This window comes from Zonotrichia leucophrys, chromosome Z, assembly GCF_028769735.1.
Source record: "Zonotrichia leucophrys gambelii isolate GWCS_2022_RI chromosome Z, RI_Zleu_2.0, whole genome shotgun sequence".
Classification (NCBI taxonomy): Eukaryota; Metazoa; Chordata; class Aves; order Passeriformes; family Passerellidae; genus Zonotrichia; species Zonotrichia leucophrys.
Window position 1 is genome coordinate 63,901,471 of NC_088200.1, and position 13,877 is coordinate 63,915,347.

General features: G+C 44.2%; 1 protein-coding gene across 6 annotated transcripts in view; it reads right to left on the reverse strand.

The window, feature by feature from the left end:
- Positions 1–4,007: 4,007 nt before the first annotated feature.
- PALM2AKAP2 (PALM2 and AKAP2 fusion) overlaps positions 4,008–13,877 on the reverse strand; it is a 264,299-nt gene continuing 254,429 nt past the window's right edge. For 5 of the 6 annotated variants that reach the window (XM_064736652.1, XM_064736659.1, XM_064736654.1 and 2 more), the window contains 2 exons: positions 12,162–12,200; positions 4,008–5,697 (listed from right to left, as the gene is read on the reverse strand). In XM_064736652.1, the coding sequence (XP_064592722.1) occupies positions 5,605–5,697; positions 12,162–12,200 (132 nt within the window). In that variant the 3' untranslated portion in view covers positions 4,008–5,604. The remainder of the gene's footprint in view (positions 5,698–12,161; positions 12,201–13,877) is intronic. The other variant, XM_064736653.1, reaches the window with a different exon arrangement.

Here is a 13,877-nt window from a genome sequence, read left to right on the forward strand (position 1 = left end):
CCTCCTGCTCCTTCCCCCTGCTCTGCATCCACCTTCTCAGCCAGTAACATGTCCCATAAGAAGGGTTCAGCACAGTAAGGCCCCTTGTCCAGTGTTCTGTGTGTCCAGCCATGATCCTGCACCTGCACCTGCCAAGGCAGCACAGAGCCTGCAGTTGTTGCCAGCAGTGGTTCCCTGGCAGGGCTGGTGTGCCCCAGGAGCTCCTGCAGGAAGGGCCATGACCAGGGCACTGGGTGTGCATGCAGCTGTTTCTGGGAATCCCAAGTGTCTCCCCAAGGGAGGCTTGTGACATGTGCCATGGCTCTCTGCCTGATGCTCTGCGGGCCGCAGGAGCCCTTCCTGCATTAGTGGCAGGGGTGCCACAGCAGTGAGCTCAGCACTGAACGGGCCCTGGGTAATCGCTCACCACATCCCTCCCACGTACTGGCTGCCCCAAGGATCTGTCTTCAGGGCCCGTCCTTGGAAATGAAGCTCTCACCATGTCAGTGTGATCCCCCCTGCAGATGTCACTGCTGCCACACAAATCCCCACCCTGCATGCTCCCCGTGCCGTCTGCAGGAACAGAGAATGGGACAGGGCGGCTTTGCACATTTTTCTTCCTTCATCGATTTTCTCGCCGCTGCTCCCACACTCTAGATTGTAACAAGGCCTGAATCATTTCCTGCTCCTGGGGATATACCATTCTCAATCCACTGCAGAGCTGACACATGCCTGGAGTGGAGCAGGAGCTCTCACACTGCTTCCCACATTTAGTGCTTACTGCAAAAGCTCTCTTCCTAAAGACCCCATTGATAAAGCAGTGGGCTACGATGCCAATTAATCAGTGCTCAGCCAGAGCTAGCACCAGACCATGAACTCTAGATGGCATTCTTGTTATTTTTCTCCTGCTGCTTGTTTGTTGTTTAGCATTTTGTTAGTTTGTTTTCCCCCTGTTATTGCTGAAGTGACAGGATAGCCCTTGGATCTCAGTCTGAAAACAACTGAAAACACTATTGAATGCTTTCCCTCCTTTTGAAGCAATTTCATCAAACCTGGCTCTGTAGAGGAGATTCTTTGCCTCTCCATTTGCTTTCCCATTGTTCTGGGGCCTCTTAAAGCCACCTGAAACTAAATGAAGTGCAGTATCTTCAACTTCCATTGGGCTATGACAGAAATTACTGATAAAATGCTCTTCTATAGTCCTTACTTACATTGTAAAAAACACTCTGGGTAATCGCTCACCGTTTGGCACATGCCATTTCAGCTATGCAATGGGGTGACAAAGATTTTAAATGTTCTGAGTGTGTTATGAAACAGATAGCAACAGCTGATAACAGCAGAATCAACTGCAAAATTCCTGACCTGCTGCCACCCACTGGTGTAATTGAATTACTTTTGCAATGTCTGAATGCTTCCTTGAAAAAGTCCAGTTTTTACTTTTAATTAACTTAAAATCTAAAGAAGATGCCAAGGAGTTCATTTTCCCACTGTGTGCCACTAGTACACCATCCTTCTTGGCACAGAGCAAGGCAAGGCAGAGGAAGACAGAAAGCCTCTCCTGTGTTGAGAAGACAGCAACACCTTTTTTTTCAAAGACAGAGGGATTGGAACAAGTGGGTAAATTTTCAAGCTTGTTCTGTAGCCCATTTCTTGACTTCCATTTACTACACTGGCAAGTAAATCCACAACTGATTTTCTCCATAGGCATTTCTGATACTGTTTGCACAGGGAGAAGAGGGCTGGTGTTATGGAGAGCACGAACTGCAGGCAGCACTTGTCCCTTGGCAACTCCCACCAAAATCACCAGTGTCCTCTGCTGCTTCCCACAGAGGGCTGTAATTAAATACTTGACTGTTCCCGGCACAGGGAGGGGCAGAGGCTGGCATGAACCTGGCCAGATCCCAACAAGTCCCTGCGGCCCTCCTGAGGTGCATGCCTGGTGCTCCGGCCCCTCCCAGCTCATAGGGAAAAGCTGGCACAGCCTCCTGGCAGGGGCAAGGCAGGGGATCTCCCCTCGTCTGGCTGACCCTGAGGGGTGTGAGGCCAATGGGCCAGCAGCTGGCTGCTGCAGGCAGGCGTGTGACAAATGGACAGCTGGCTGAAGGGTGTGCTCTGCCACACAGCACACTGCGGCTCCTGCAGGGGTGAAGGAAGCAAGGAAAGAAAGGTCATGAGATTGATCATATTTGGCCTCTGCAAACCTCCACAAGCATGACAGTGGAAAAGAAATGTGCAGGGATGCTCTTGTTCCTGCAATTGACACCACCAAGTGGGGAGAGATCTCTCCCACCTCTAGACAGAGACACCAAGTCAAGAGCCACGGGAAGAGACCGAGTGATTGCCACAGGAGGTGGGACACAGGCCACTCTATTCCAGCCACATGCAGCTTTCAGGGGCACATCTTCCTGCAATAACATGAAGAAACAGGCAGTTTTATAGAAACACAACACAGGTTTCTATTTTAATGAGAAAATAATTATATACTTGCATTGTAGGCCTCACAGTCACTATAAAACAGAAGCAGGATAACATTTAAGTGGTTAACATACAGAAAGCCAGGTATTGTTGAAACTGGTTGATAAGTCATGACAAAGATGCTGCCTTTTGGTTGCCAAACAAGTCAAGACTAGTCTATTCTCCCTCAGAAATGTCAGTACAGAGCAAGATGAAGCCCAAATTGGCAGCTTTAAAAACAAATTGTTCAGAAAACCTGCACTGTAACCTCAAACCAATTATAATCACAAATGCTAATGCTTAACTATTTTTCAATACACAGTTTCATTAAAACCAGTCTTTGCCACGGGAAAGGATCTGAGCATTTCTTTTGTGGAGACAAAGTTAACTCTGCAATAGTGCTCTTTTGTTGCATTCGATATAGTCATATATAGATAGATATGTATTACTGCCGTATACTTATAAACACCTAAGCTTGGTAGCATGCAAATGAAACAACAGAGGCAAGTAAACTGCATCTCACTCTTGTTACCACAGCACTAAATGTGCTGCTGACTCTAAGTGTCCATAATTTCTGGAAGAGAAAAACTGCTGGGTGAAAAGTCCGTCTGTCCTGGACTGAAATACTTTTGTTGCAGGGACTGAAGGGAAATGCTTCTATAACAGAGAACAAAGCATGAAAAGATGTTTTATGATGGGTAATTATTGTCACTGGCCTCCAGTGAGAAAGCTGGAAGGAAAAACAGGCCTACAGACTAAAGAAAATAAAGATGCAAGTTCCTGGGAAGGTAGTCCAGGGTTGATTGCCCTTGATTCACCCTTGATTACCATGCCAGAAAAACAGGTCCACTTCATTAGATACACAACTCTTTCACAGGCATGGAACCTCCCCATGGTGCCTCTCCTTGAGATAAGCTTGCTGCCCTCATCCAGTGAACTCCTGGTTCAGCAGGTTTTCTTCTGTTCAGTAACACTTAACAGGGGACAGGGAAAGAACTGAGTCAATGGGTAGATATAAATGTATTTACTACAGTTCCCTGAAAATAAGCCTGAAAATTGTAAGTGTCCACGGACAGAAATCACATGCTGGAGGAACTGAAGTGTGGTGGTGGTGAATAATTTGGTTGCAAGCTCTGTGTTTGTTTAAAAAAAGCACCAGAAGTATGTTCACAGTATTGGTACTCATTTTAAATGAGCTCACTGTTTCAGGATAAAACAGCACAGCAGGTCATGAAACCACGGAATGACTTAGGGAGGACACAGTATTCTGGCTGATGACTTTTTTTAAAGATACTGAAATAATAACTAATTATAAAAAAGAAAGAATATTTTTTAGGGAAAAAAGGCTTGATGCCTTCTTTCCCATCACCTCCCAAATGTTTTGGTTTCTAGTCCAGAAATTATGGTTCCCAGTTGTAAAATATTCCTATTGTATTGCTTGGTGATAAGAAAGAGTAAACCCGCAGCCTCTATACTACATACAAATATGAAGCACAAGAATAAATACCACATTTCTTTTCCTAATCGTCAGCTTACAAAACTGGTCAATACTTTGCAATTGTGACTCATGCAAATACCATGTTGGGTCAAATTTTAATATCACAAATACTGCATTAACTCAGTGCCTTATTTTTATATCCCCTTTCGGAAAAAAAAAAAAAATAGCACTCACCCCTATAGCTGGTAAACAGCTGTGGAGAAAATAATCAGTGCACGCACTGCCATACACTTTGTGGTATGCCAGCCTCATGCACTCCCCCACACACTCCCACACACACCCACACACACACCCACACACACACAGACACTAATCCTTCACTGCTGATCCCAAACCTAAGCAGTAACTAAAGGCTCTATGGTTTGCTTGTAGCGCTGAAAACACTGGCTGAACAGCTAAAATAATATTTTCTTCCCTTGTTTGCTCTTCCTTGCTCATTCCTTCCAACTCATTATGCCCTTTAGCTTTTTTGTTGCCTGGAAACGTGAAGACTTCCACAAAGCACTCTACTTCAAAGGCTTTTTAAGTTGTATAAATATAGTTGAAGACATAACTCTCTTTCTTCTTTATTTCATACCTCTTTCTAGGCCAGAGTCTGGCTTAGTTCATTTATTGCCTCATTTAAAAATTAAATGTCCTTTATTTGTATCCCTTTCCCACTACCTTTCTACTTCAAATTATCCATCTTCAAAGATTTTACACATATGCCATTCTTTCCCACCCCACCATCAAAAAATAGTTGTCATCCGCTAAATACAGATTTTCTACTTAGAAACTTTGTTGCGTAAATATGCTCTGAGAACCTGGAGTTCAGGTGATATTGCAAGCATATAGGATCCTAAAGCTAAGGTAATCCATTTGGCTTAGCTCTCATCCCCATCTATTCCACTCCTAAATTGTGATGGCTTGTGTTTGCAACACAAGGATTGTTTGACTGAGTTTGCTGGATTGTACATTTGCAGTAACTGCCTCCCTGTTTGTTGGGTTTTTCTTGTTTTAAACAGATAAACTGCTAGAAAGGGGAGCACAACCCACACCCCACACCCCCCTCCCAAAAAAAACCCAACCAACCCAATCCCAAACCCAACCCTTCAGTCTCCTCAAAAAAACAGAACAGAGGGCAGTATCTTTGTGTTTTGTGGCTGGATAAGAGTATGCCGAATTAATGCTGACGGTCTTGTGCAGCGGCTGTGGGAGGCGAAGGAACTGCAGGAGGTTCTGACAGGAGCTACCATGGTCCTGGGGACAAGCAGGGCTGGCAATTCAGTCAGCAAGAAATACGGGTGTGAGCCCTGGCCGCAGGCTCCTCCACAAATCACTTCCTGACACATGCCTGCAGCCTGTCTGGTCCGTGGGCGCAATCACCCTCCTGTGCCCACCCCAAGGCCTCCCACCCCTGCACCCTCTCCATTGCATTATTTCAGAGGGGAGATGGAGGGAAGAAGAAGGGGCTGTTTTCTAGGTGTGTTTTTCCTGTAGTTTTAGGATTGCCAGGAGCTGGATCATTTCTTTGTCTATGTGCATCGAGTTTGTTGTGTATTTAATAAATACTGGACTAAAATGCTGCTGCTTTCACGGTGGGTTTTTGTGTTTGCTTTTTTTTTTTTTCTTTCTTCCATTCTCATTTTTTTGGTTCTGGCATGCCTGGTTGCTGTCTTCACACTGCAGAGTGGTTATTCATCCTCCTCTCGGTTGGCATAAATGCCAGCTTCCCAGCGCAACGCCAGAGCGCTCTTCCTGCGGTTCACCCTGGTTGCCTCCAGGACCTGGTCAGGAGAGAAAAGGAAAGCACAGGATGTCATTCAGTTGGCCCTGCCCTCAGGGCGTCCCACACTGTGCACCCAGGTGGGCAGGGACCAGCCAGGCCGGCCCTCCCAGGGGGCACCAGTGCCACACCCTGTGCGGGAAGGAAGACATGCAATGGAAGCACTCCCTGGTGTGAGAGAGGGAAGATGGCACACAGGAGCAAAGCCACACCACAGGAGGACACAAGTGGCAGAAGTTATCTGGCAGCATCCGGCTCTCTGCAAGGGAGCCCCAGCTGACCTCTACTAGCCCAGCTGCACTTGCCCTGTCCAGGCCTTGGTCCTCTCCCCAAGGCCAAGCTTAGTTTAGTTTCAAACTAGAACTGCAGGAGCCAGCAAGCACCCTGCAGCTTTGTCCAGAGGCTGCTCTGGAGCTGCACATGAGGCCCAGGATGCAGACAGCCGCCCATTTCAGCACATCACCCTCTCGGGCAGGACTTGGCAGCAGTGCCTGCCCCCAGCCCCTTTTCGTGGTCGTGGGGCTGCACCTATGGCACACTGTGAACAAAGTGAGAAATCCCTGAGGGAAAAATCACTCCATGCACATGTGAAAGGAGATTTACATGAGGAAAGGCTACAAAGCCTGGTACAAAATGGACCTGATACATTTATATGTATTTCATATACACACATCATACACACAGGTACATGCACACACTGTGTCTATTTGTACATATGCACACATACGAACAAATAAATAAAAATGTAAGAAACAATTTTGACACGTGTTTTGAGAAAGTCAAAAAGAAAAGAGACAACACCAAAAGGCATTATTGTGATGCATCTGAGGCACTCCTCAGCAAATAATGCATGGCTGTGGGTGTTTTTCACAGAGCAGAATGAGATATAAAGGTGCCTGGAGCCTTCTTACAGAAGCACACGACAGTGTTACTTTCTGACCAACAGTGAATAACAGCTCCATGATGAAACTACAGAGCTGGCAATGTCAAATTGTCCTCAGTGTGTTTTAACCATCTCTCCCAAAGAAGCAAGCTTTTGAAACTTTTTACGTCAGTTAAAAAAAATCCCACAACAAATACATGACTTCATTGAAGCAATGCTGGCCATCCCTCATCCCTAATGCTTCCTGCAAGCTGCTCTGCACAATCCCTGATTGCAGAAGAGTAGATGACCTTTTGAGATAGGATGATGGTATTTTATTCTTCTGTGAAGAAAGTCACATGCAGTGAGGACTTAAGTCTTGACTAGAACAAAAGTAAATAATTTAAGACTAAAGAAATTCTTCTTCCAGCTTATAACAAGCTGTGGTTGGAAGAATACATACTGTACCGGCAGTATCAGAAAATCAGTTCTGACTGCCAGCTGAAATTACAGGTCACCATAACTTTGCTTATGGGAATGAGAATGCACTGCTGCATTTATGCCAATTGTAACCTCTAGATCTTCATTCAAGAGCTGAAGATAGGACAGACTTTGCCAGCATTAGTATTTCTTTGCCCTCTTAGTTTCTTTTCACTATGACTCTGAACAAGCCTAAGATATAAAGATAAAATCTGGCCAACAGAGATGAATTTTAACAAAAACTCCATCTCATTCTCTGCACTGACCATGGCTACGAAGTTAGTCCAGTTCCACTAGAGGGATTTTGTTCTGAAATTCTGCCCAAAATCATGCTTCCTCTTTTTGCAGAACAACCACCAGAAGGAGGGACCAAGGCTGAGTGGTTTTTGTCTTTCCTAGTAGAGGGGCAAATGTGCTTACAAGGAAAGGAGAAGGAAAGAGAAAAGGAAAGAGAAAAGGAAAGAGAAAAGGAAAAGGAAAAGGAAAAGGAAAAGGAAAAGGAAAAGGAAAAGGAAAAGGAAAAGGAAAAGGAAAAGGAAAAGGAAAAGGAAAAGGAAAAGGAAGAAGGAGAGGAGAGGAGGGAGGGGGAGAGGAGAGGAGAGGAGAGGAGAGGAGAGGAGAGAGGAGAGGAGAGGGAGGAGGAGAGGAGAGGAGAGGAGAGGAGAGGAGAGGAGAGGAGAGGAGAGGAGAGGAGAGGAGAGGAGAGGAGAGGAGAGGAGAGGAGAGGAGAGGAGAGGAGAGGAGAGGAGAGGAGAGGAGAAGGAGAGGAGAGGAGAGGAGAGGAGAGGAGAGGAGAGGAGAGGAGAGGAGAGGAGAGGAGAGGAGAGGAGAGAGGAGAGGAGAGGAGAGGAGAGGAGAGGAGAGGAGAGGATCAGTAGGAAAAAATTGGTCTGAGACATCAGCCTGTAGGGGGTATACTGGAGTTACTCCCACTGCAGAATGCCTAAACCAAGAAAAGACACCTCAAACCGAACAATGGAGAAGCAAAACTGGGAGTGGGTATCAGTGCATCATTCAGCATAAATTGCAAACTAAAACTGCCACCATGTTTTTAAATAAGGTCTGTGGAATTTGGTCTGCAAAATATGCCAGCTGAAAATAAAATGGATTTTGCATAGTTTAGGACAGCCTGAAATCAGCAGCTTCTTTGCTGGACATCACAGTATTTGGATGGTCTCTGGTGATGGATTGCAACAGTCAGGACACCTGAACTTTGAAGATTCCTGCTCTGGACCAGTCAGCTTCTATTTGTCTTCAAAGATGGCAGTGGGGTTTCTTCCATTTATCCCTGGTCAGCACACCTACCCCCCAGTTTGTCAGCTTCTACAAAAGCTGCTGAGTCTCCAAGCAAAACTGTATACAGATTCATATCACAGGTACCATGAGGGCACAGAGTGTGGACTTGCACCTTGCAGGAAGTCAAGTCTGGCTCAGTATTAACACTAAATGGTACAGCATATAAACTAAAGATCCTTTTGAATAGTCATTCCAGAATTATTCTTCTATTCTTCTATCTATTGAAAAGAGTTTTTGACCTAAAACAACCCTTGTTTTTACAAGGCTGTGACAGTTTTAGACCCTCTAGAGGAAACAGTGGCATAATTATAGCATGCAACTGGAATGACTGAGTGGGGAATTGGGACTCCTCAATGGAGCATTGAAATCATAACCCAGGAAACCACTTGCCTAAAAATAGCCAACTATCTCAATTTTAAAATAAATTTGGCTGGTATCAGGGCTGACTCTAGACCCATAATGAGTGCAGCACCTCCAGGCTCTCCACAGCAAGTCAAAAATGCTATGTCAATGCTTCACAAGCACCCTCCTTGATAATGCCCTGCATCAGCTGAGTGGGTGCAGGCAGGGGCAGATTGGTGCTCAGGGTGTCTGTCCTAAGGCAGCCAGGGCCACAGCTGCAGGAAGATCATGAAGCAGGGGCTTCACTTAAGCCTGGGCTCCTCCAGCCTGTGAACTATGTCCTATTGAAAAGGCCACACCAGGGAAAAAAAGCAATGTTACATAAAATGTCTTATTTGGCAGAGGTGATTTGAATACCAGCTGTAGTAGAAGAGGAAGAACTTGGAGAACAGAAGTAGGTGTGAGGGAAAGACAAAAAATATGCAGGGCTGTAAGAACTGCTCTTCACCTCTCTGCAGAAAATGTGTTTATGGATCTTGTGGTTGCAGCTCAAGGTCTCGGTAAGAATTGCAGAAGGGTCTTTCCTTGAAGATTTAATTTATTTTTTGAGGATTTTGGGCAAAAAATTGAAACAGCTGCCACTTTCAGGTGGCATATGAATAATTCTTGTATCCATCCTAGAGATGGAGAGTTTCCATCATCATGCTGATTTTACAAACCCAGCACACAACTTACAGCTTTAATAAGAGCTCCTTTACTGACAACAAGAGTAAGCTATATATATATATATATATATATATATATATATATATATATATATATTCTTTAGCCCAATTAATATTTATCACAACCACTGAAATAGTTGTGTTATTTTTGAGCAATCATAAAACTGACTGCTATATAGTACATGACAATTTTTGTTGAACAGTAGTAGCAAAACTGATGTGGAAGCAAACAGTTTTTCTGAGGTTTAATATTTAACTGATTATTTCCATCTGAATCTGGAAGAACTAAAAGAAGAAGAGAAAACAGAAAATGCAAAGGTCTGCATGTCTAAACTTTGTGAGTACTAGGTACTAGTACTACTGCTGCAGAAAACACATTCATGGAGCACAGTGTGCATGAAGAGATGAAAGCGCAAATGCAGGCAAGAGGCTGCCTGCTCCAGCAAATGTGAGTGTTCCTGCTCAGGAATGATAAACTAAATGCTTTAAATGCTGGAACTACCAAGAGAACATCTATTTCTTCTGCATGAAGGCATCTTTTTACTGTAACCACTTAATGCTGTTTACTGAATACCCAGACTGCTAGTAAACACAGTGAGGAGCTGGGTATCTGAGACTAAAATTTGTTTACTTGAAACAAGACAGTGGCAGTATTAAATTGCTGCTTCTAAGTACTAAAACATGAACTGTGTGCCCCATGTGATCAAATCTAGTATCATGAAATCTAGTTCATCTTCTGTTTAGTAGCACAAAAATTTTCAGCAGTAGCCTTTAATGTTGCATAAATCACCTTACTGCAGTTATCTGCTACAGCATGGTTGGCATTATGGAAACTCAAGCTAGTGTCCAGTACATTTGAATGTATGTATAGCTGTAAGGCCAAAACCAGAGAGTTCTGAGGGTAAAAATATCCTATACAAGGGCATGCACTTAGGTCTCTAAACAGCAGTGGGGTGTGCTGCTATTACAGGCTGCAGGAATCTGTGGGAGATGCAACATATCACCCTAATGAAGCAGGATGTAGTTGCTGTGGTAGCTGAACTTCAGCACTTACTGTGCCCTGCTGGGGGGCTGTGTTCTGCTTTCCAGAGTGGAGCTGTCAGAATCACTGTGTGGATGCCCCTGCTCCCAAGCCAGCTACAATGATTAAAACTGAGACACCAGAGTGCATTTTGGAAGGCTCTGGTGAACAGGAGACACAAGTCAGCTGTGGGATTAGTAGAGAGTAGGGGCATATGTACCTTGACTCTTGCTGCTGCTTCTGAAACAACCTGCCCAGTGAGAATCACATGGTTTCTTCAGTTTGAGGATGGATGCTAGAGAATAGCCAGAGAACATACTTTCACCTGCATGAGGAATTGCTGAGTCCTACAGTATTTTTTATTTCAAGCTCGTTTCCCATTCATACACACTCTTTTTCAGCTCCTTACTCTTTGTATCAGTACCATAACACAAGCTGGACACAAAACTCTTCCCAGCAGAAGACCATGGCCTGGGCCTGTAAAAACTACACCTGAACTTCTGCCTCTCACACAACACTGAACACTGATCACTACCTGCTGTTCACAAATCTTGACTTAGATTATTGTGCATATATTATGGAGGAGAAAAGGCACAACTTCTGTTTAAAACCAGGACTCTGAAAGCACACTGCTCTGATACTGATTTAACTATCTATAAATACACAAAGATCAATCACTGGCATGTATCAGTGTGATAAAACTTACTATAAATTATTTAATGAATAGGAAATGGCTTGTCTTTGCTTTACTCTCCAGGTCAGAAAATGTTCATGTACTTGTCTTGAGGTAGCTGATGTGGTCAAATATATTATGGAATAGAAAAAGAAATAGAAGATTCAGGTTTATGAAAAAGTGCTGATGTTGGACAAATAAGTATCAGTCATTACCACAATCTGCAGAGAAAATTACAGGCATTTGAAATACACATATTACTGAGCACCTCATTAACAAACATTGCAGAAACAAACATTGTCGTTAGTACCAACTACCTGCTCTTAAAACTACTTCCTCTGGCAAAGTCCAGCTTTGGGGATATAAGGACTGTGCCAATTACTACTTTGCTTAAATACTGAATGTCACTGTAAATACCCTTTATTTGGCAGATTTGGGTTTATTCCACCCTGAGACAAACACTGATGCTAAGTTGTGGGACTGTGATCAGTCATCACATCACAACAGACAAGGACAAGGAAAGGTTCACAATATGAAACAGACCGAGGCCATGCACTTGGATCTGACTCTTCCATAGATCAAAGGATGGTGTGCAAGTTTTTTTTATAAAATACTAGAGATTTTCATAGTATTAAATACATTGTAATCAAACACAAAGGAAAGCCACAGAAGATTCATGCAGCATTTGAAGACACTTGGATCCCAGGTTTAGCTTTGCCAGCTAAATAAACAGTAAGGGGGATTAAGGGGAACTTCTTATTTCTCACCTCAGGAATGCTGCAGTCCCAGGCAACAGCTCTCATCCCTTTAATTACAACCCCTCCCATGCCATAAATTGTAACTAGAATCCAAGGGTTAGCAAACCAGCCACACAAATATTTGCTGATGAGAGATATAAGGGAATATCACACACACACACACACACACACACACACACACACACACACACACACATTTTTTATATGAAATGTCACTGGCACACACTATGAAAATGACAACTGCAGCAACATGCACTTGGAATCACCATGCAAAAAGAAGCAAAAATAAACAAGCACTTGAAAAGTACCTCAGAAGTAACCTTGCTAGACAGTAATTTACAGGTGTACTGGTAGAAAGGGAAAAGACCAACATTAGTACATTGAACAAGCATGTTATAACTAGGAAACAAGAAGAAATTACAGAAATTCTAAGAACTGGCACATTGCACAGTATAAAACTTCAAGCAACTTAGTGCCATAAAAAACAAAAAGTGAAGATTAGCCAGTTTGGTGTTATTTTAATGAAGTTGCTTGGCCAGTCTCAGTCTTGTTTACCATCAGTGCTTGGTAGATGTTTGCAGATACCATCAGGATCCATTTCCTTGCTGCTGCTTTTTCTCTTTCACTCATCTCCTGAAACCTGTACTGCCACACGTCCTCTGGAAGAAACTGCCCCCCTTCCTGAGCAGCACAGCTCTTCCAAGATGTGCTTAATTTGCCCTCTCTTTCTGAAAGGCACGACCCACAAGCTTTGACCACAGAGGCCACGTTGTAGCCACTAAAGCCACTGAAGCCAGACATGAAACAAAGGTGGTGGTGCCTGAAGGAGAGACTCAGAGGGTAAATGCCCTACAGAAACCACCCTCCTGTCTTTCGTTGTGTCTTACACAGGGTGAAAGTGGATCTCTGTACATCAGTACTGCTGGTGTGCTCAGCATGAACAGGAGTTCCCATGGACATGAAACCTTTCCACAAATCTCTCCATTCAGGAGACCATGGCTGCCGTGCCAGGCACCTTGACTGCTTCCAGTACTTGAGGAAGTCTCTGGTTCTCCTCACTCACACTGAGCAATGCTGAGCCACATTCAGCTCTCAGGACATAACACTCCAAGGAGCAGCTGCCTGTCTGGTTGTCAGTTATGCTCCTAATCCTGCTGTATTTAATGTATTTTTAAAAACAGTGCAGTGATTGGCTATTTTGTTTCTTTAGTTACAGAAAAACCTTTTCCTGAGAACACTGCTCACATGCTCTCTGCTGAAAAATTAAAGCTATTTGGTTTTTAAATAAATAGTTGCTTAGCCTGGACTACAAAATATTCACTCCAACTGACAGTGGTACAAGTGCAGCACTTCTTATTAAAATTATACCATTGACAGACAAAGGCAATGGCAGAGTTGTTTACCACAGGAGAGTGGAAAAAGCCAGGGAAAAGAAACAAAACACTCCCACTGATCTCAGGAAGTTCTCTCTGGGCTCTTCAGGACACAGACATCTAATAGGATTTTGGGTGGGCAGCAAAAAAATCGTTTGGCTTCATGCAGTGGGCTTACAGAAGAGGAGAATGACGATGAACCTCAACACTGTGGGACACTGGTGTGCACTGGGACTGTTCAAATTCATTGAAGCCTTGAAAATTCATGCCAGGAAAGGATTTATCCCACAGGTTGTCTCAGTGGCACCAATGCTCTGGCAGTGCATCTTTGCGTTGTCAGTGGCTGTGCAGCTTTAGCAGCAGTAGAGCTGAGATGGCACCCAGAGCACACCTCTGTGGTCAGACACTGCCCTGACCACTGACCAGCACTCTGGACAGGACATCACTCCAAACTGCAGCAGAGACCAGGCAACTGTGGCCAGTCCACCTTCCAGGGAGCATGTGTGCAGCTCTGCAAGCACTTGAGGAACTGTGCTCAGGAAAATTAATGAGCAGGACCTAAGATTCCAGCACAGGCTACCACTTCACAGGCTGGGTGGGTCACCTTCACTCTTCACAGGGGCAGAGGAAGAGCACAGGGTGAGTACAAGC